Source organism: Myxine glutinosa, chromosome 7 (genome assembly GCF_964187855.1).
Source record: "Myxine glutinosa chromosome 7, kmMyxGlut1.1, whole genome shotgun sequence".
NCBI classification, from domain to species: domain Eukaryota; kingdom Metazoa; phylum Chordata; class Myxini; order Myxiniformes; family Myxinidae; genus Myxine; species Myxine glutinosa.
In genome coordinates, this window is record NC_136267.1 from 159,941,046 (window position 1) to 159,960,674 (window position 19,629).

Consider the following 19,629-nt stretch of genomic DNA (forward strand, 5'->3'; position numbering starts at 1 on the left):
CACGGTGCCCCCCACTCGACCGCCCACCACCTCACCGGACCCCCTCCCACGACCCGCCAGGGGTCGCTTCGGCCGGGTCATCAGGACCCCCCTCAAATTGACCCTGCCGGTGCAAGTCGATTCTGGGGGGACGTGTGTAGCGGCTGCCGCTGAGTTTTCACAATCGCCTTGCACCTATCAAGGACGCGGAGCGATCACCATGCCGGGCTCGTCCAGGACGCCCAGGCCCGCGCTCAACTTGCCAGGCCTCAGTCGGGACGCTGGGCCACGCCCCCTGGCGCCGGGCCTGGGCAAACCCCCTGGCGGAATAGATATATATTGCTGACTGATAAACGGTTTTTCAGAGTGCCTGAGTGTTTGATTTCATTAAAGCAACTCAGATGAATTCTAGCTTTTTGTCGCGTCCATTCTTCCGATCGACGTGGGAGCCCCGGCTCCTTCAATGGGATAATTGGCCTCCTCCTGTGTCTATGATTCTTTGTATGCTCCTTGTTGGTATCTCCGACCAGCCATGCTTAGTCTGGGATCCGAGGCCTGGAAATGTGTAAAAAAGTGATTTTGAAGTGACACCCCTGCTATAAAATGTTTGACCCCTAGATCATGTCTGTGGGGGTGTTAGCCACCAGAAAAGTGACTTTAGCAAGGTAGTTTGGATTGCGCGAATTCTGTAAGGACGTTTTTTAACTTGGGGCGTCAACTGTAAAAAAGCAAGAAATTTAGGGGTAGGGGAAATTCAATTGACCATATATCCCATAATACAGGGGTGAGTGCAACAAATTACCACTCATTCTTTTTGTTATAAAGTTGGCTTTTATATGAAACATGATTCAACGTGATTGGACCATCCATGAGGTCAGCAGAGGTCAAAAGGTCACGGAAAGTGGGTTAAGCTGAAAATTTAGCTCCGTTATCAAATAATTCACATATGTACATGTCATAATATGTTCTTTGCATCCCTCTACTGTTTCTGACCTATATTGATCGTAATCGTAATGGTTTACTGCGGTGGTTGATGCTTTTCATCTTTTGTGTGGTGCTAGGGATTATTATGCTACATTTGTTTCAGCAACTTGCTTCACTCTTGCTGATCTTTATGATTACCATCGATCTTCAGCCTTAAACTTCCATTCAGAGACACATATTACCACTAGGGGATTACCACTAGGGGACCAACATTGCAGTTGGCAATGCGAATTGCGATTGTGATGCCATTAACCCCACCCAAAGTTACTGGCGCATTTCCCTCGGTTGTCCAAACATGGCTGGTTTCCAACAAGATGGTGGTAGTTTTGATGCTACAACAAATATAATTTATCAGTACACATTTGAGGGAGAAGGAAGTGGGGAGGTAGTGGGGGCAGTGCCCCTTAAGAAAACCAGGAAACTGACTATCAGTGAACCAGACAAATTCGTTCCAGTAAGTAGTAAACTGACACTGAAGGACAGAAGACAGGCTTGGTCATTACGTGATATTGAACTTCCTCATGATGACAAGGGGGAAGCCTGCTTTCTAGCTGACAAGAACATCGTTTGGTTCCTACTGAGGATGTATCCAACACAGTTGATGACGGGTGAAAACGACAAGGACACTGGTAGCCTGACATGGAGCAGCTTCTTTGAATACAGTTCTGGGCAACATACAGAGAAAACAAAGATTGGTTATGGACCATTGCTTCCACAAAACCCAACCAACGCAGATGTAGTCCAGACCTCATTGGACTACTTTGTCTCCTTGAGTCTTAAGATGGGTCAGGCTAAGACGGTGGTGACTTGTGACCAGGCGATATATGACATAGTAAAGGGGTTGTTTAGGAAGGAATCGGAAAAGTACAAAGATGTTATTGTTCGACTTGGAGGATTCCATATTTCCCAGAACTTCTTGGGATCTATTTGATTTTTCATATTGGAGAGTGGCATAGAGGACATTCTGGTTTCTAGTGATATCTGTGGTCGAGGTACAGCCAATAAAGTCATGGCAGGAAAAGATTATTATAAGATGGTCCGTTATCATTCATGGTTGAGTGAGGCATTGTTCATGCTGAAGTGGGAGGCATTTGAGAAATGGCTGTTGTTCGAGAAGAATGAGGAGACACTTTCTTTGCTTTCGTCTCTGCTTGAAAGTCTTAGAAATGCCTTTGACAGGAAAGAGAAGGACGAATTTGCTGCACTCATGAAGGAAGTCATGAAATGCCTAGAGTCACTGGAGTTGCTCTGGGGAGATTTTGAGAAGGGATTAGGAGTGACAGCCCATCTTTGGAGCATCTACATAGACATAGGGCTTATCCTAAGGCGTTACATCCATGCTGAGAGAGCTGGGCTGTGGCAACAGCACTTACAAGAGGTACAGAATATGCTACCCTATACCATTGCTTCCGGCCATAGTAAGTACATGTCCTGCCTTCCGATCTATCTCAGTGAGATGCAAAAGCTTCCAGAAACAGCACCAGAAGTGCACGAGGAGTTTGCAGCTGGCAAATTCACAGTTCACCAGACTGCAGGAGACTTTAATGGTGTGTGGACAGACCTTGCCCTTGAACAGACCTACAATAGGGAAGGCAAAACAAGCCTCTTTAAGGGTATAACACAGTCTGAATCAGCACGAGAAAAGTACATCAAGGCTCTACCGTTCATGACCTCTGTCTCTGAAAGTGTAAAACAGATGGCACACATGGCCTCGCCGCAATCTGACCACCACGAGAAGCTGAGGAAAGACGACATGGAAGCCGTGTTGCAGATCAAACGGACCGTGGAAGAGAAGATGCAAAACCCATTCGATCCTTCACTTGCGACAGATAAACTAATGAACATATCCACAGGTCAGATTCTTGCAGCAACTACCCTGGTAAATGCCAAACGTCTAGGCTTGGAGGCAATGGATGCTGCCACGACGACGAATGCAGACAAGATTGTCCAACCGAAGATAGAAACATTCGCCACGCATCTGAAGAAAAGTAAGAAAAAGATGGACACTGTGAAAGAAGTCATCAGAGAGGAGAGTGCAGTGACAAGGGCACTTTGTTTCGCACAGGACCTGAGTGATGAGGCACGGACTGAGGCATTTAGTTACGAATGGTTTGAGTACCCTCCCTCGTTGTTTGAGCCAGAGAAGAATGGATTTTCCATGCGGAAAGGTTGCAAATCAAACTATCTATCCACTCTACAGGCAGGGGTTGCCGAGTCATGGGAACCGTTAAAAGAGTTGCCTCCTTCTGCATCTGATGCAGTTTATGTAGTCGATGCAATGGCATTCATCCAGCGGTTCAACACACTTGGTTCGAGTACATTTGACCAACTTCAGGAAAGGTACAGGAACAAACTCTTGAACATGAAACCCAGACATTGCACTGAAGTGCATTTCGTGGGCGATCAATATGATTTTGGGTTAAAGAGTCTAAAAGGGGATGAACGCCAGAGACGGGAGTCAAATACCAACTTGCCAGAGTTTGTTCCAGCGGACATCATGAAAATCCCTGATTGGAACACATTCCTGTCAAACCCTTGTAACAAGACCAATCTGCTGTCGTATCTTGCTTCACGTTGGTCCCAGGAGTCATCCTGGCCTGATGGCTTCTGCCTGGTCCTTGGGGTCAACGCCCAGGCAACTCGTGTGACGCAGACGGAACATACCAATGTTGATGAGCTGTACTGCCCTAACCACGAGGAGGCGGACACCAGAATCTTTGCTCACATTGCTAGCTGTGACAACAGCGTAGTTGTCATTCAGGCTACAGATACAGATATCATCGTCTTGTCAATGTATCATTTCCCTCGGTTGACAAACGTTGTTGAGTTATGGGTGGAAAAGGATGATCTGTTCCTCCCCATCCATGACTTGGTGAATGAGTTGGCCAAAGCAGTTGGAAAGGACGTATTGGCACTCACAGACACACTGCTCATCTCCTACATTCTGTCAGGTTGTGATTCGGTGAGCTATCCTTTCAAACGGGGTAAGAAGAGAGCAGTGAAAGTCGCACTCCAGCATGTTCACAAACAGCCAGCGTTGTCCAATTTCATCCGACATGAATCCGGACCTTCTGCACATGATCAGGTGATAACTGAAGCACGAAGCTTCTTTCGTGATCTCTACGGCAAGCCAGGGTATTCATCCCTGGATAAGCTCCGCGCCCACTTCTTTGCATCTAGCAAACTAGATCTGCGCTCCCTTCCTCCAACAGAAGATGCTTTTCACTTCCACGTTCTCAGGAGCCTTTGGCAGATCAGCTTATACAAGCAAGCTTCACTCAGCAATCCAGTGCTTCTTCCACCTGAAGAGTATGGCAGGTGTGTGGATGGTGACAGGTTAATTCCTGTCATGAAGAGCAAGCCATCAAAGCCTTCTGCTGCGAAGTTTAAGTACTGCAAATCTAAGCAGAAACCGAACTGCCTGAGGAATTGCCCTTGTGCGAAAGCTGGAGTACCATGCATCATTGCATGTGCCTACAATGGCGACAGAGAAAAATGTGGACGGCTTCTGACTGATGTTGGTGATGATCATGAGTAAATAGAGGTAATGACACTTTTCCAGACAGTATGTGGTTTGACTTGTCGTTTTAAAACATGTTGAAGAGTACCGTGCAAATAGATAGTGTGAATGCCCGATTTTGGTGATTTTTTAAAAGTTATGCAAATCTAAAGTGACATACATGCCAGTAAGTTAAGTTCAGTCGGGGCATTTCTTTCCCAAAAACATCAAAGGGGTACAAACAACATATTTTGGGTGTAAAAGTTTGGCTATATTGAGCTTGAAGTAGGAAAAATGTGATTTTATTTACTGAAAGAGCTAAACTTTTAGCTTAACCCACTTTCCGTGACCTTTTGACCTCTGCTGACCTCATGGATGGTCCAATCACGTTGAATCATGTTTCATATAAAAGCCAACTTTATAACAAAAAGAATGAGTGGTAATTTGTTGCACTCACCCCTGTATTATGGGATATATGGTCAATTGAATTTCCCCTACCCCTAAATTTCTTGCTTTTTTACAGTTGACGCCCCAAGTTAAAAAATGTCCCTACAGAATTCGCGCAATCCAAACTCCCTTGCTAAAGTCACTTTTCTGGTGGCTAACACCCCCACAGACATGATCTAGGGGTCAAACATTTTATAGCAGGGGTGTCACTTCAAAATCAAATTTTGAGGTCTCGGATCCCAGACTATGCTTAACTCTGACAATGTTACAGCAACCATGTCTTTATTGAAAAAATATATAGTGAATTATAATCCATATTCCTGACAAAAAGAGCAAACTTTCCAGAATGACAGTTGAAGATAGAGCCTTGTTTTCAAACATATCATGATCATTACCAGCTGAGACCGGAGCCTAATTCATTATTGATCTTTATAAAGCGTGAGGAAGGCAGTTTCCCAGCTAAGGGCAAGAGTTAGGCCTGACACAGCTATGACGTGCCTCCTACATTTTCCAACTTTGAAATTTGAATTGGTGCAAAGTTGTTTCCTGAACTTTTGTTTATACCCAGAACTGAGCTTGTATGTACATGCCAAAAACAATACTTGCATGACTTTTCGAGTTTGTTTATTTTTCTCCAGCTGGAGGGAAACACGTCCAGACGGTGCAAAATATTTTGCCTTCAGTGTAGAATTTGTTAGGACATCATTTGTCAAATGTGCATGATATCATCCTCCACCCCCTCCCATCTCCTCCGTCCCTCCAGGTGCTCTTTAATACAGACGTCCTTAAAAGCCAGTCATTATGAGGCTGTGCGGCCTCGTTATCTGTAAATTCCGGCTTCTTTGATGTTTTCATCAAATTGCACATTTCATAATTATTTGCTCTCCCACCTATGTTCTCTTACTTGATGATAACCTGATTTTGAGCACACGCATTAAAGATTTAACCTGCCAACCCTACGACTTGCCAGTGCATAAAGAAAAAACATTCCCACAAAAATTATAAAGCCTTGTGCATCATTCGCATTGCACAAAACAAAGTGCAAGATAAATGTGAAGCATCCTTGTACATCGACCAATGTGACTTGTCAAAAAAACGGCAAACACTGCGGTTGGAAATCCCAGAAAGTCTTACCGCAGAAACACGTTTACCTGCACTCTAGTGTTACAGCAGAAATGGCACACACTCAGTAATACGCTCTCTACCATTAAAAAAATTAACAGGTAAAATTGATGATGTAATTGTTTAAGGACTGTTCCAGCATTCATTCCAAATGCCTTTTTGGCACGAGGGATGTGTAGAACACCTCACTGCAAGTTTCCACGTAACAAAATTGCCTCATGCAATAATCGTTCGGCACGTGCAACTCATGCACCCGTAGGTTTTTAGAGGTGACATGAGACATTTGGAACAAATTTGAAAGTCTTTCCGAGACTCTGGCAATGTGGATCATCCATAAAACACAGATATTACATTCTTTAACAATAAATGACAATGCCTCGTCTGTCAGAAAATGAGTTATTAATAAATCATTTGACATCTTGAAGCAGTGTCTTCCATTAACCACGTTAGAAGGGTCTTTAACGTGAGGAGAGGAACTGTTTATGTCCTCAGAATACATTTTATCAAGGCACTGAATCAACAAGAGATATGCCAAGAAGTGGACGTCCCAGGATAATAACTCCCACTCAAGACTGTTACATTCACATGATGCATCTACATTCTACGCAATCAGTTTCAAATTGCCTAAAGTACTGCAAATACACTCCGTGTACCTCTCAGGATAAGTGTCAACATCGTCTTGAGGCATCTCCATGATGCAGGGATATCCGTGCTTGTCGTCTTGTTCAGTCTCCAAGACTTGCACCACGACACATCCAAGCACACTTGCATTCGTCAAAATCAGCACATCTGATGGATACAGAGGCAATGGGCAAGGGTTATGTCCAGTCAATTTTCTCCTTGAAAGGCATGATGGCCATACAAGGGTCTACAGAAGACAAAATGAGCAATTTGCCCCTATCTATATCCAGGAAGCTGCAAAATTTGGATGTGCAAGTGTCTTGATGTGGGATGGTATTGCTGAAACCTTTCATTCCAACTTAATCCATATCCATGGAAATCTGATGGTAGATCGATACAATTAATGAGATGTTACAGCAGCACGTGTTGCCTATAACCTTCAACATCATAATCCAGGAATCATCTTTATGCCGGATAATGCATAAAGGAAGGTTCTCGTCATTGCCAACATTAATGTCATGACACCCTGGCCTGCCATTTCGCCAGATTTAAATCTAATTGAATATCTCGGTAGCCAAGACAAGGTTGTCCAAGGTTGTCCATGCAAGACAGCCACAGATCCTCAATTAACTGGTTCTTCTTTGTATCGCTTGCATTTTATACTGTATGTTAAATTAACTTCATCTAAACAAATAAAAGTTTAGACTACATCCGACTGCTGATTGGATATTGATCAAAGATCCTTGGGTTTTGGTATATTTGGGGGGGGGGGGGGGGGGGGTGGTGTTCATGTGTTATTGGTCGGACCTTTTCACAATATTTACCTTTCTTTTCACAATTTCACAAAGTACAATGTTTGTCTCCTCACAAGTCGTGTGTTATTGGTCGGGTCTGCAGGCAAACACTGGCCGGTGCTGAAGCGAATGGCCAGCAGTCCACTACTTGAGGCACAAGAACAACAGGAGGCCGAGACAGTCACTGCCTTGGCTTCCCTTTCTATGGATGTTGGCCAGTGTGTGGTAGAGCCGCCAAGGTAGGCCTTATTATTTATGGTCATTCCTGACCCGTGACTTGACTTTACAGAAACTATTTTATTTTATTTCTTCTTTTGTTTGATTTTAAGGTTCATAGTGGAGCTTGTCCATAAATCACATTCTGAACAAAGATGCAAATATACATCAATGTCCTTTAATATTAATTATAAGGGCATTACTTGGCAATGGAAAAATACATGTGGACAACACAAAACAGGCCGGCCAGAAATGATCTGTCAATTTAAACAACTAGCAACGGTACCCGCACTAGGAGCGGGGCTTCAATTGGGAGGCCCAAATGAAAAGGCAAAATATCAGAAATTGAAGGCTTTTTTATGTTAAACGATTTATATAAACATCCGTTGAATCATATCACACGCAAATCATCAAAATCTAAACAGTATTTTTAGAATTTCAATAAAAGCCACATCACTGTTCATATCGGTAAATATTATTCCATCGTGTTTCAAATCGTGATATCAACTGTACGTTTTTCTTTAGGGAAACAAATTGAATGATTTTGTTCCTCTTCTTCAGCTTAGAACTTATCTGGAGAAAGCATTCGATAGGGTTCCACGCAAAGTATTGACATGGGCATTGAGGAAGTTAGGAGTGGAGGAATGGTTGATCAGAGTAGTGATGGCAATGTACAAAAGAGTACGCACAGCTGTAAGGACGAAGGACGGGAACAGTGGTGAGTTTGAGGTGAAGGTGGGAGTGCATCAGGGGTCGGTACTAAGTCCACTACTATTTGTAGCTGTGATGGAGGTGCTGGCTCAGACCGTAAAGGAGGGTTTACCGTGGGAGTTGTTGTATGCAGATGATCTGGTGTTGATTGCGGAAAGTATGGATGGACTGAAGGAAAAGATGAACAAGTGGAAGGAATGTATGGAGACAAAAGGTCTGAAGGTGAATATCGGAAAGACAAAGGTGATGGCAAGTGGTAAAGCATGTGGTGAGGTGGAAAGAACTGGGAAGTGGCCGTGTGCTGTGTGCAGGAAGGGTGTCGGAGTGAACTCCATTCAATGTACAATGTGTGCTGAGTGGGTTCATCAAAAATGTAGTGGTCTGAGAGGGTCATTAACCAGTGTGGCAGCTACATTCAAATGTAAGGTGTGCACAGAGGGAGCTGCAGATGGAGGAAATGTTGAGTTGGATCTTGGAGACGGCGTGAAGCTGGAAGGTGTGAAAATATTTTGCTACCTCGGAGACATGCTGAATGGAGAAGGTGGATCAGACTCGGCAACGGTTGCTCGAGTGAGATGTGCATGGAAGAAGTTTCGGGAACTGAGTGGCGTGCTGATGAGGAGGAGAGTGTCGCTGAAGCTGAAGGGAAAGGTGTATGCTGCATGTGTGAGAAGTGTTATGATTTATGGGAGCGAGACATGGGTAATGAACGTAGAGCAGCAACGAAGGCTGGAAAGGGTGGAAATGCGAATGGTTCGATGGATGTGCGGAGTATCGTTGAGAGAGAGGAAGACAAATGATGGATTGCGAAAGATGATGGGAATATTGCCTGTGATTGATGCTGTGAAGAGGAACAGGTTGAGATGGTTTGGTCATGTTTTGAGAAAGGATGAAAGTGACTGGTTGAGAAGAGTGATGGAAGTTAATGTAGAAGGAAGTAGAGGACGGGGAAGACCGAGAAAGACTTGGCTAAAGATGGTGGAAGAAGAAATGCGGGCAAGGGGGTTAACAAGGAGAGATGCAGAAAATAGGGCAAAATGGAGAAGATTGTCATGGGGACCGCAAGGCTAACCCCCACTCTAGCAGGGAACATGGCCTTAAAATGCATGTTGTTGTTGTTGTTGTTGTTGTCTTCAGCTTAGAACTTCAGGATAGACGACATTGCTGATAAAAGTTCCTTTTCTCTCTTTGAAGTTCTTGGCAAACATTTTTATATTGTCGCTGCTGCCAACGCGACTCATGGCGACATAAAGCATGGCTGAAGAAATCTGTCTTTAGGTAGAGGCCTACCTTTTCCAATGTCTGACCTTGAGCCTTGTTACTGGTCATTGCAAAGCAGAGTCGGACAGGGAATTGTTTTCGCTGCATCTGGAAGCGGAACAGGTTTTCTCGTGATATTGCAGTCCTCAGGCAACCAGAATTTGAGTAATTAAGATTTAGTACTGTCCCGTGGGACTCAAACTTATTTATCAATCGAAAAATAGCAGATTTATCTGGAGCTAATCTGGTCTCGAACTTCCTTCTGAATTGTGATTGAATTTAAATGACTGTGGCGAAGAAAGATTCCACAATAAACAACCTTTGCTCAATTGGCCATGCCTTCTTGGAAATTAACAGTATTAATCTCTGATGTTTGCAGTTTTTCCTCCAAATGATGCTTCATACAAACCTGCAACTAGAACGGCACTCAGTAGAGAGCATACCTCCACCTGGTTGGCCGTATCACTCTATGGTAAAGAATCACTTAAAAAATTATACTAGCTCGATCTGGATCCAGATCTTCACCAAAATTGAATCGAGTCTTCCTTGTCACACACACCACCTGCCCAACAAGTTTCGTCCAAATGCATCCATAACATTTTGAGATATCCTGCTATGTATCGTTTTTGGCCCTATCTCCCAATGGTGAAGAATCACTTTAAAATTAAACTAATTCTCATATCCGAATCCATATTCAGATCTTCACCAGAATCGAATCGATTAGTCCTTGTCAGACACATAACCTGTCCACCAAGTTTCGTCCAAATCCACCCATAACATTTTGAGATATCCTGCTATGTATCGTTTTTGGCCCTATCTCCCAATGGTGAAGAATCACTTTAAAATTAAACTAATTCTCATATCCGAATCCATATTCAGATCTTCACCAGAATCGAATCGATTAGTCCTTGTCAGACACATAACCTGTCCACCAAGTTTCGTCCAAATCCACCCATAACTTTTTGAGATATTCTGCTATGTATCGTTTTTGGCCCTATCTCCCAATGGTGAAGAATCACTTTTAAAAAATTAATAATTCTCATATCCGAATCCATATTCAGATCTTAACCAGAATCGAATCGATTAGTCCTTGTCAGACACCCAACCGGTCCACCAGGTTTCGTCCAAATACGTCCATAACTTTTTGAGATATTCTGCTATGTATCGTTTTTGGCCCGATCTCCCAGTGGTGAAGAATCACTTTAAAAATTCTAGTAGCCGGATCCGAATCCGGATCTTCACCAAAATCTAATGATTTCGTTCTTGTCACATACGCTACATCTCTGCGGAATTTCGTCCGAATCCGTTCACAACCTTTTGAGATATTTTGTTCACAAACGGACAGAAAAGGGACAAAAACACAGACAGACAGATAGACAGGGGTGAAAACATAATGTCCATCCACCTTTGATGGTGGAGGTTAAAAAAAAAATTGTCTTAAAAAATAACAATTTCACTTAACTTTAATAGGGTTGCATTTTTTGAATGAAACACTGTACAATACACATGAATGCAGCCCGTTCAGAAAAAGATTTGCTTGGCAATGGGCAATTACCTTTCAAATGAGAACGGCATCGGTAGAGCACATACCTCTGCCAGACTTAACAGTTTACCTTTTGTATCCCACTGATAGGCCGTATCTGGATTCGGACCTCAACCAAAATCTCATCAGGTAGTTCTTGTCACCTACCCAACCCGTCCACCAAGTTTTGTTATAAATCGCCCACAACTTTTTGAGATAACGTGCTCACAGACAAACAGCGGTGAAAACATAACTTCGGTCCACCTTCGGTGGTGGAGGTAAAAATTGTGAAACTTCTTCGGGGGAGCAATGTGCGCTTTGTCAGACACCTCTCAGGCATTCATACCTACTTCAGCCACAATGACTCGCCTTGAGTCGCAAATATTATTACATTTTCAATCTTTTACGTTCACTGTTTAAATAACACTCATCGGCAAAATATGTTGCTTAAATCGTAAGCAAGCACCAGTGGGCAACCTTAAATGGTACCCAATATTTCTCAGACATTATCTCTTCCTTGCTTGCTTACAGTTCCTTTAACTAGTCTCTTGGTGACTATCAGCCTTGCTTTAACGATCTTTAAATCTCCTCCAGATGTTTGATTTCACACGAGTGAGAAGCACCATAGCGCAGCAGTAGCTTTTTAACCGCAGGCTCGCTTGGTCAAGCAGAATAAAGTTTCACCAAACTGCCCTGTGATGCTTAATGGAGCACATAATCCTTCAGAGTGGACGTTAAGCTAGCTGTCAGGTGTGCGGTTAACGATATGATAGACCATTAAACTGGGTAGCCTGGTCAAAATCGAAAATATATGTTTGGGTCCAGCATGACATTAAGGGTTGACCACCTTTCCTTATGAGGAGGCATCCATATTATGTACTCACAAATATTATGGGGTGTAGGGAGGGATAGCAAAGTTAAGACTTTTACATATTAACTGTGTGTGTGTGTGTGTGTGTGTGTGTGTGTGTGTGTGTGTGTGTGTGTGTGTGTGTGTGTGTGTGTGTGTGTGTGTGTGTGTGTGTGTGTGTGTGTGTGTGTGTGTGTGTGAAAGAGAGGGATAGAATTGTAAGGAACAGAAATGAAAAAACGAGATGTGTGTGTGTGTTTGTGGTGGGGGGGGAGCTTGAGTGGAATTGTACATCATTTTCGTCCTTTACTTTAATTATATCTTCAGAGTCATAAGAATTCTTGTCTGTCAAACAAATCTGAAATACTTGTGTTTTTATGTAAATGTTCATTTACGGAAGCTTTCCGACAGTTCTGTGATTTTCCCCAGTGTATCGGCTTCGACGTCCGTCGGCAGGCCAAATTTCAGCTTTCCTCGACACCCAGAACGTACCAAACATTAATATCACTCAGTCAGTCAGTGGTTGGAAAGAGCTTTATATATATATATATATATATATATATATTGTTACCGACGTGGCTTGGATGTTATTCACCGAGCGGTTTTGGGATGACCACGTCTGCACAAGATTATACTCGATATTATACCCGAACGTTGACTAGTCGTGCGATGCTAGGTCAATGACGGAACAGACACACGGCTGGGATTAAAATGACGACACCAGGGATACGGTTCTCAAGACCTCCGGAGGAGATTATATTCGTTACGGAAGGTCAGATTACAGGGACGAGAGGGACAGCAAAGGAAGATAGGCACTTAGACACAACCTTATTTTAACCCCAACAGACGACAGGTAAACGGGACAAGGCTGACTCACACGGGGGTTGATGGCAGGAAAGCGGTTGTCGATGGCTCCAGGTGCACCTGGGCTCAGGGCAGGATCGACCCGGTCCGGTCCAGAGATGCGGAAGGTTGCACAGCGCTCGAGGTGGCGTCTTTTCGTCTCAAGCTGGGGGCGCATCTGACGTCACATCCGGCGCGGGGCCGCGTATATCCGGCGGGGAGTGACACGCCCTCGGCTCGTTAGCTCCGCCTCGTGGAATCGGCACGTTGCTTCTCATTGGGTGCGTGCGGGGGGGTTACCGGCTCCGCCCTTGACGAGGAGCTGACAAGGAGCCCCTTTGTGGTAACCCCGTGGAGCGCATGGTCTGGAGCGCGTTGTCTGGAGCGCATTGTCGATGGCGGCTAACCGAGCCGGTGGGAGGACGCACACTCCCCCCCGCGCAGCGCCGTGCCCCTCTGTTGTTGTAGACGGGGAAGAAGATGGGAGGAGGTATGGGAAAGGTCCTAAACTCACTACTGGTGCCATATAATCACATTCTGGTGCAACGAAGAGTCATAATTAATGGAAACGAGGCCTTAACTGACATAGACTAAGAATAACTAGCAAGATGTCCGAAAGTGGTCTACGTGTGGTGCGGTGGACCTGGGCACGACATTTAATGGGGGAAAAAGGGGAAGGTCGGCTCTACTGATTGTTGTTTACAGACAATGGGACTAGGGAATGGGGGATTGGGGATAGTTGGGGAGTATTGGGGAAAATAGGGGAATATTTACAAGCGGATATGGAGGCCAAATTCCATATTCGCAACATTGCACCCTTCTCTACCCTCGGGGCGTCCCGACCCGATAAATTTTTACCTACTTTAGTGTGGCACGCAATGTAGTTCCCTCTACTATTAACTCTACCCTGAGTGCGACAGTTTTACAGATATTCACAAATGAGTAAATATGTCCCCCTGCGACGTTGCACCCTTCTCCTCTCAGAAACACACCCACAGGATAACCGAATCCGGAAAGAATTCTCAAACTAAACATACAGCCGGTAGGGAGCATTATTTACACAAGACTACGCTGATATTTACACCACGATCCAGGACCTGTTTTTGGAGGAACACATGCAGATGTTATGCATAGAGAGAGCACGCTTGCCAGCATCGATACACCAACCCATGAGTGCTCTGTGGCCGACGGCCTTTAATAACGTGCAGAGCACCCCTTCCAAGCATCAAGCACCACCCCATCACACAGTGAGCACCATCCGGTGCACCAATAAAGTGTTTATAAATCATTGTGTGGTGTCGCAGCCGGCCGATGTTCTGCCGCTGGTCTTGCCTTCGTGTGGTGCACTTGGCCCTCTTACTTCTTTTCAAAAATAAAGAAAGGCGCCAACCGCGTCCATTTCTGTATTTTGGCCTTCAGTGGTGTCAACTATAAGTGGTTCACCTGTTTGGCATAGGTGCCACGTTGACCCATAGGTCCTTCCACGGGTGGTGCTTGGCCGCAAAAGAACTGCGGTCCATTGTGGGTGGCCACAAACATTGCGGTCCGTATGGTGTATCGATCCAAGCAGCAAGCAGCGAAAGTGCAGGCCCACAACTGCGTAGCCAGCACCTCTCTCTCCTCTCTCTCTACCCCAAAGCCAGATCCTCGGAGGTGGGAGACAAAAGAAGCAGACAAGTGAGTAAGGTGGTAAGGGCGCAAAAGTGCACGCAATGTAAGGTAATGCACACTGGGGGCACATGGGAACCAGGTGAGACAGGTACGTTCCTACCGTACGCTCACCCCCCCACCAGGTAACCTACATGGCCCCTCCCTTACCCCTTACTGTATCCACAAAACACAACACTACCCATAACCATCTACTTTACAAATCAACAAACATCCCTACTGTCTTCCCCGTTCCTCCCATAAACCAAATTCGTCTTCTCTCCCTCCTAACCAATCAAATTTGCCATTTTCAACTCAACATCATAATTTGCCATCTCCAACTCAACATCATAATTTGCCATCTCCAACTCAACATCATAATTTGCCATTACCAATTCATCATCAGTCCCTCCTAGGGAGGGAGAGATGGAATCACCCCAATGTCTCATCCACGTCGTGATGCGTCTCACAATCCACACAGCAATTTCATTTCCTGCAACAAAACAAAGAAAACACAGGTGTGGAGTCATCATCATCACCACAGGTAAGTGGCTGCGTATGGTGCGACAGGTTCATCAATCCTAACTATCTCCTAAATGACTTTAACAACTTTACACTACCCGGGGTCTTTCTCCGGCCAAACCATTGGCCCTCTTACACTATGGGTTCTAAAAACCAATTCCCATTGGCCAAACTGTGGTGCTCTTCAATTTGGGGTCTCACTCCCCCGATTCATCTCCCGGTGCCCTCGTACAATTTCTGGGCTGCGACGTGTACCTCTCCCAGTGGGTCTACCCACCTGCACACCTCCACCACTGCAGTTGCCTCCGAGCTTACCTGCTCCTTACCCTAACCTAACTACCAGGGGAAGGCCCTCTGGCACTCTCCCCACTCGGTGCCCTCTCTGGCACTGGGCTACCCGGGTCCATCCTCCGGATCCTCGGGCCCCATCCACAACTCTACCGGCTCCCAGAGCCCACCTGCGGCCTCACCTGGCCGACATCCTCACAGTGGTGGAGTGCCCAACCAACTACACACACTAACAGGCTACACGCCCCGCCATTTCCACAACACTAATGCACCCATTCACAACACCATTCTGCAACCGCACCACAAATGCCAATATCCAACCACAACTTACCTATACCCTCTACCTAACACTTACACTACCCGCCCCGGGTATTCGTGAAAGGGGTCCACTCTTCCCCCATCCACACCTTCGCACCATGCACACCACTCCGTACCACTTACTCCAACTCTCTCCACACACCTGTACTTGCACACCTGTGCTCTCACACTTGGTGCCACCTGCACCCTTCTCTCCCCAAGCGCATTCGCGCTGATCCACACACTCACTACTCATACACTGCTCCACACACCTGTCCAATTGCACACCTGTGCAATCACACCTGTTCAATTCTCACACACACGGCATCATCTCAGCTAACTACTCCCTTCTGAAACTTGCGCTTCCCAGTCGTCCCTTTAAACTATTGCGCTCCCTCGTCATTATCATCCACACTAATCTACCTGCGTCCCCACTACAGGTATCAGTCGCTACCTAACCTTATCGTCACCTAATGTCATCTTCGCTAGATCCCTATCAATATAACCTAACCCACCCGGGCTAGTTTTCACTGCCATACACCCCATAAGCTATTGCTCCTTTGCCCCCACCTGTGAGGGATGGTGGATTTGCCATCCCACCACATCGGGGGTCTCTCACTACCAATTTCGCTCGTCCAAATCCAACAATTCAAAAATTTTCCAATCACTGCCCATCATCTGCCAATCACTACTGCCAATCCTTTGCCAATCATCAAATTTTGTTTTTCTCTAATTTCGGGGCCAAAACACTAACCTCATCACCCAGTCTACTCACTAATGCCTCTCGGTGCGCCAATTCCTGTCCAAAGCCCGGCTTCGTAAAGCCAAGCAATGGATGCTGGTTGTTTTGTGCCGGCGGCTGGATGCGTCCGGCATTCGGGGCAGGGACGGGGGCTTACCCGTGCCGAGATCCCACGCACCATCTCGGCACGGAGCCATCCAATGCCCCGCTCTCGACCTGCCGGCACGTCTCACCAAAAAGTGGTCGCCATGAGGAACCTTTCTATCGGGCTGCCAGCTCCGCCTAGTGGAGCACGGACGCGGCCGTTCAAAGCGAGGCCCGGCACGCACCGAGGGCCCGATTCGGCCATAAGTCGTTCTACACTCTACCCCGTCTAACGTCGATGCTTCACCTGGACGCTTACACCCCGCAGCCCGTTCCTTGCTCACACATCCAGCCGTTCCCATTCTCCTCGTACCTTTCCTTACACACCTCGGTACACTCATTCCACTCACAGCCTTGGTCACACACCTGACCACCGAACACTGTGGCACACATTCGTTGCTCGCACACCTCACCAATACACCGCTTCGCGCCCCCTCCTCGGTCACCTCCTCTGTGACAATCACAGGTGTGCCCTCATTCGCACACCCAACCATGTGCCTCACCACCAACTCCAGCGTGCATTCCCACTCACGCTCTACCATTCCAGGTGTGCATCCTTCCATCCCAGGTGTACATCCTCGCTCACCCGTCACAACTAACTCACGCTCCATGTCACTCTCACTACTTTCACCTCCATTCTTGACAACGCACTCACCCTTACTCTTGACAGCGCACTCTTTCCTCGTGCACCTGTCCGTCACACACCTTCCTCGCGCACACTCTCCCGTTACACCCTCTGTAACACTCACCACAGGTGGACACTCTTCTTTACTTCTGACAGCGCACTCTTCCCTCATGCACCTGTCCGTCACACACCTTTCTCGCGCACACTCTTGCGCACACTCTCCCGTCACACCCTCTGTAACACTCACCACACCGCGCTTCCACATGCTCCCTCGCACACGCGCTACGACCGACTCACTCTCGCCAGCACACTCACTCCTTGGCACGCACTTTTTCCTCACACACCCCAGAGTCGGACTTTCTTGCACACCTCCTTTTTCGCACACCAGACCGGTCGCACACTTCACCAACGGCCTCTCACGAACACCCGGGTCCATCTCGACCCCCAAGCTTCTTAAATCCCCTGGCGCATCATACGCACGACCATATTGGTCACCACTTACACCGGGTCCTCTTCCTCTTCGCTTCTCCTCCATCACCTGCGAATCCCTCATCCGGTTAATGAGCACATCATCACGATCCAAACACAGACTTTGGACCAATTCTTTTATCTCCTCTTTTATCTCTTTCTTATCCCCTCTCCGTCGCTTCTTAATTTCGCTCATCCCTTCTTCCACTTCTTCTAATTTGTGCTTCACCTCTTTTATTCCCCGGTACGTCTCCTCAAGCTCGTCCTCCAAGGCTACCTTGACCGTTTCCATGTGCGTCCTCACCTGCCGGTCCTTCGTCTCCATTACCTCTACCACCTCGTCCAACCTCGTTGTCAGTCCCTCACGTACCATCTGACATTCCCTCTTCGTCGCTATCAAGTCGTCTTTTAGTTCTTTCTGTGTCGCTTTTAAACCTCCTAATACCGCAGTGTTCCTTTGAACCTGCTCCACTAACTCCGTTTGTCCCACCGTCAGCTGCTCCACCTCCTGCGTCAGGTCCTCTATGCCCCCTTGTAACTTTACAGTCCCCTTTCTCACCTCCTTCTCCATGTGCTCCTTACAGTGCCTCACCTCCTCGCGCACTCCTCCGACCTCCTCACTCACTCCTCTTCTGATCTCCTCTCCCATCACTTGCATCTCCTGCCCAGATGCCACCCTCATCTGCTCCATTTCCTCCCTGTGAGCATCCAGTTTGGCTTCTACCCCCATTCTGAACCCCTCTATCTGCTGCCCCATTTGGTTAACTTCCCTTTCCGCTTGGTCCCTCATGTCCCTCAATTTGCCTTCCATTCTGTTTTCTAACCCCTCTAACCCTTTTTGCATCCCTTCCATTTGATTCTCTTGAGCGGCCATTCTGTTTTCTACCCCCGTTAACCCCTCCTGTATTTCCCCTAATCTATCGTCTAATTTCCCAAATTTCATGTCTAATCCCTTAAAATTATTGTCTAATCCCTTAAAATTATTGTCTAATCCCTCACTGGTACCCCTCGCTTCGTCCCTCATTACCCCTATTTTGCCCTCCAATCGCTCACCCTGAGCATCCATCCGGTTCCCCATTACCCCCAATTGCTCATTCTGAGCCTCCATCCGGTTCCCCATTACCCCCAATTGCTCATTCTGAGCCTCCATCCGGTTCCCCATTTGTCCCATACTGCTTTTCAAACCTCTAATTTGGTCTCCCAATTGCTCACCCATTTGTTCCATAAGGGCCCTCATTTGCAGGATAAGGTTCGAATCCACCAAAAGGTTCGGATAAGGTTCGAAAAGGTTCGAATCCACCAGTGGCGCCACTACGGTCGCGGGTGTGGACGCCGCGGCCACCTCGTGCATGACAACGCTATTTTGCGACCCTGCCGCCCTCACTGCTTCGCTCTCCTCTTGTCCCTCAATTTGGTCCTGGATCGACCCTACCTCACTCTCCTCTACCGGACCCCAGCTGTCTTGGTCTGCCATAGCGCGACTTTCAAAATTCGGGTTTTTATACAACAAAACAAATTTCGGCCGTTATAATTTCGCGCGGGAAACGCGCTCCGAATCGATTCTACTTGTTACAAATTTGGGCCTAATAACGCGCGGGAAACGCGCTCCGAATCGATTCTACTTGTTACAAATTTGGGCCTAATAACGCGTGGGAAACGCGCTCCGAATCGATTCTACTTGTTACAAATTTGGCCTAATAACGCGTGGGAAACGCGCTCCGAATCGATTCTACTTGTTACAAATTTGGGCCTAATAAATTTAGTCCCGGGTTCGAATCCCACTCCTGACACCAATTGTTACCGACGTGGCTTGGATGTTATTCACCGAGCGGTTTTGGGATGACCACGTCTGCACAAGATTATACTCGATATTATACCCGAACGTTGACTAGTCGCGCGATGCTAGGTCAATGACGGAACAGACACACGGCTGGGATTAAAATGACGACACCAGGGATACGGTTCTCAAGACCTCCGGAGGAGATTATATTCGTTACGGAAGGTCAGATTACAGGGACGAGAGGGACAGCAAAGGAAGATAGGCACTT

At 46.5% G+C, this 19,629-nt stretch overlaps 1 protein-coding gene across 1 annotated transcript in view; it reads left to right on the forward strand.

Moving 5' to 3' along the window:
- Positions 1-19,629, forward strand: part of LOC137430902 (histone deacetylase 4-like) — a 500,554-nt gene that overhangs the window by 462,871 nt on the left and 18,054 nt on the right. Inside the window, exon 24 of the mRNA XM_078782462.1 lies at positions 7,550-7,685. Coding sequence (XP_078638588.1) covers positions 7,550-7,685 — 136 coding nt within the window. The remainder of the gene's footprint in view (positions 1-7,549; positions 7,686-19,629) is intronic.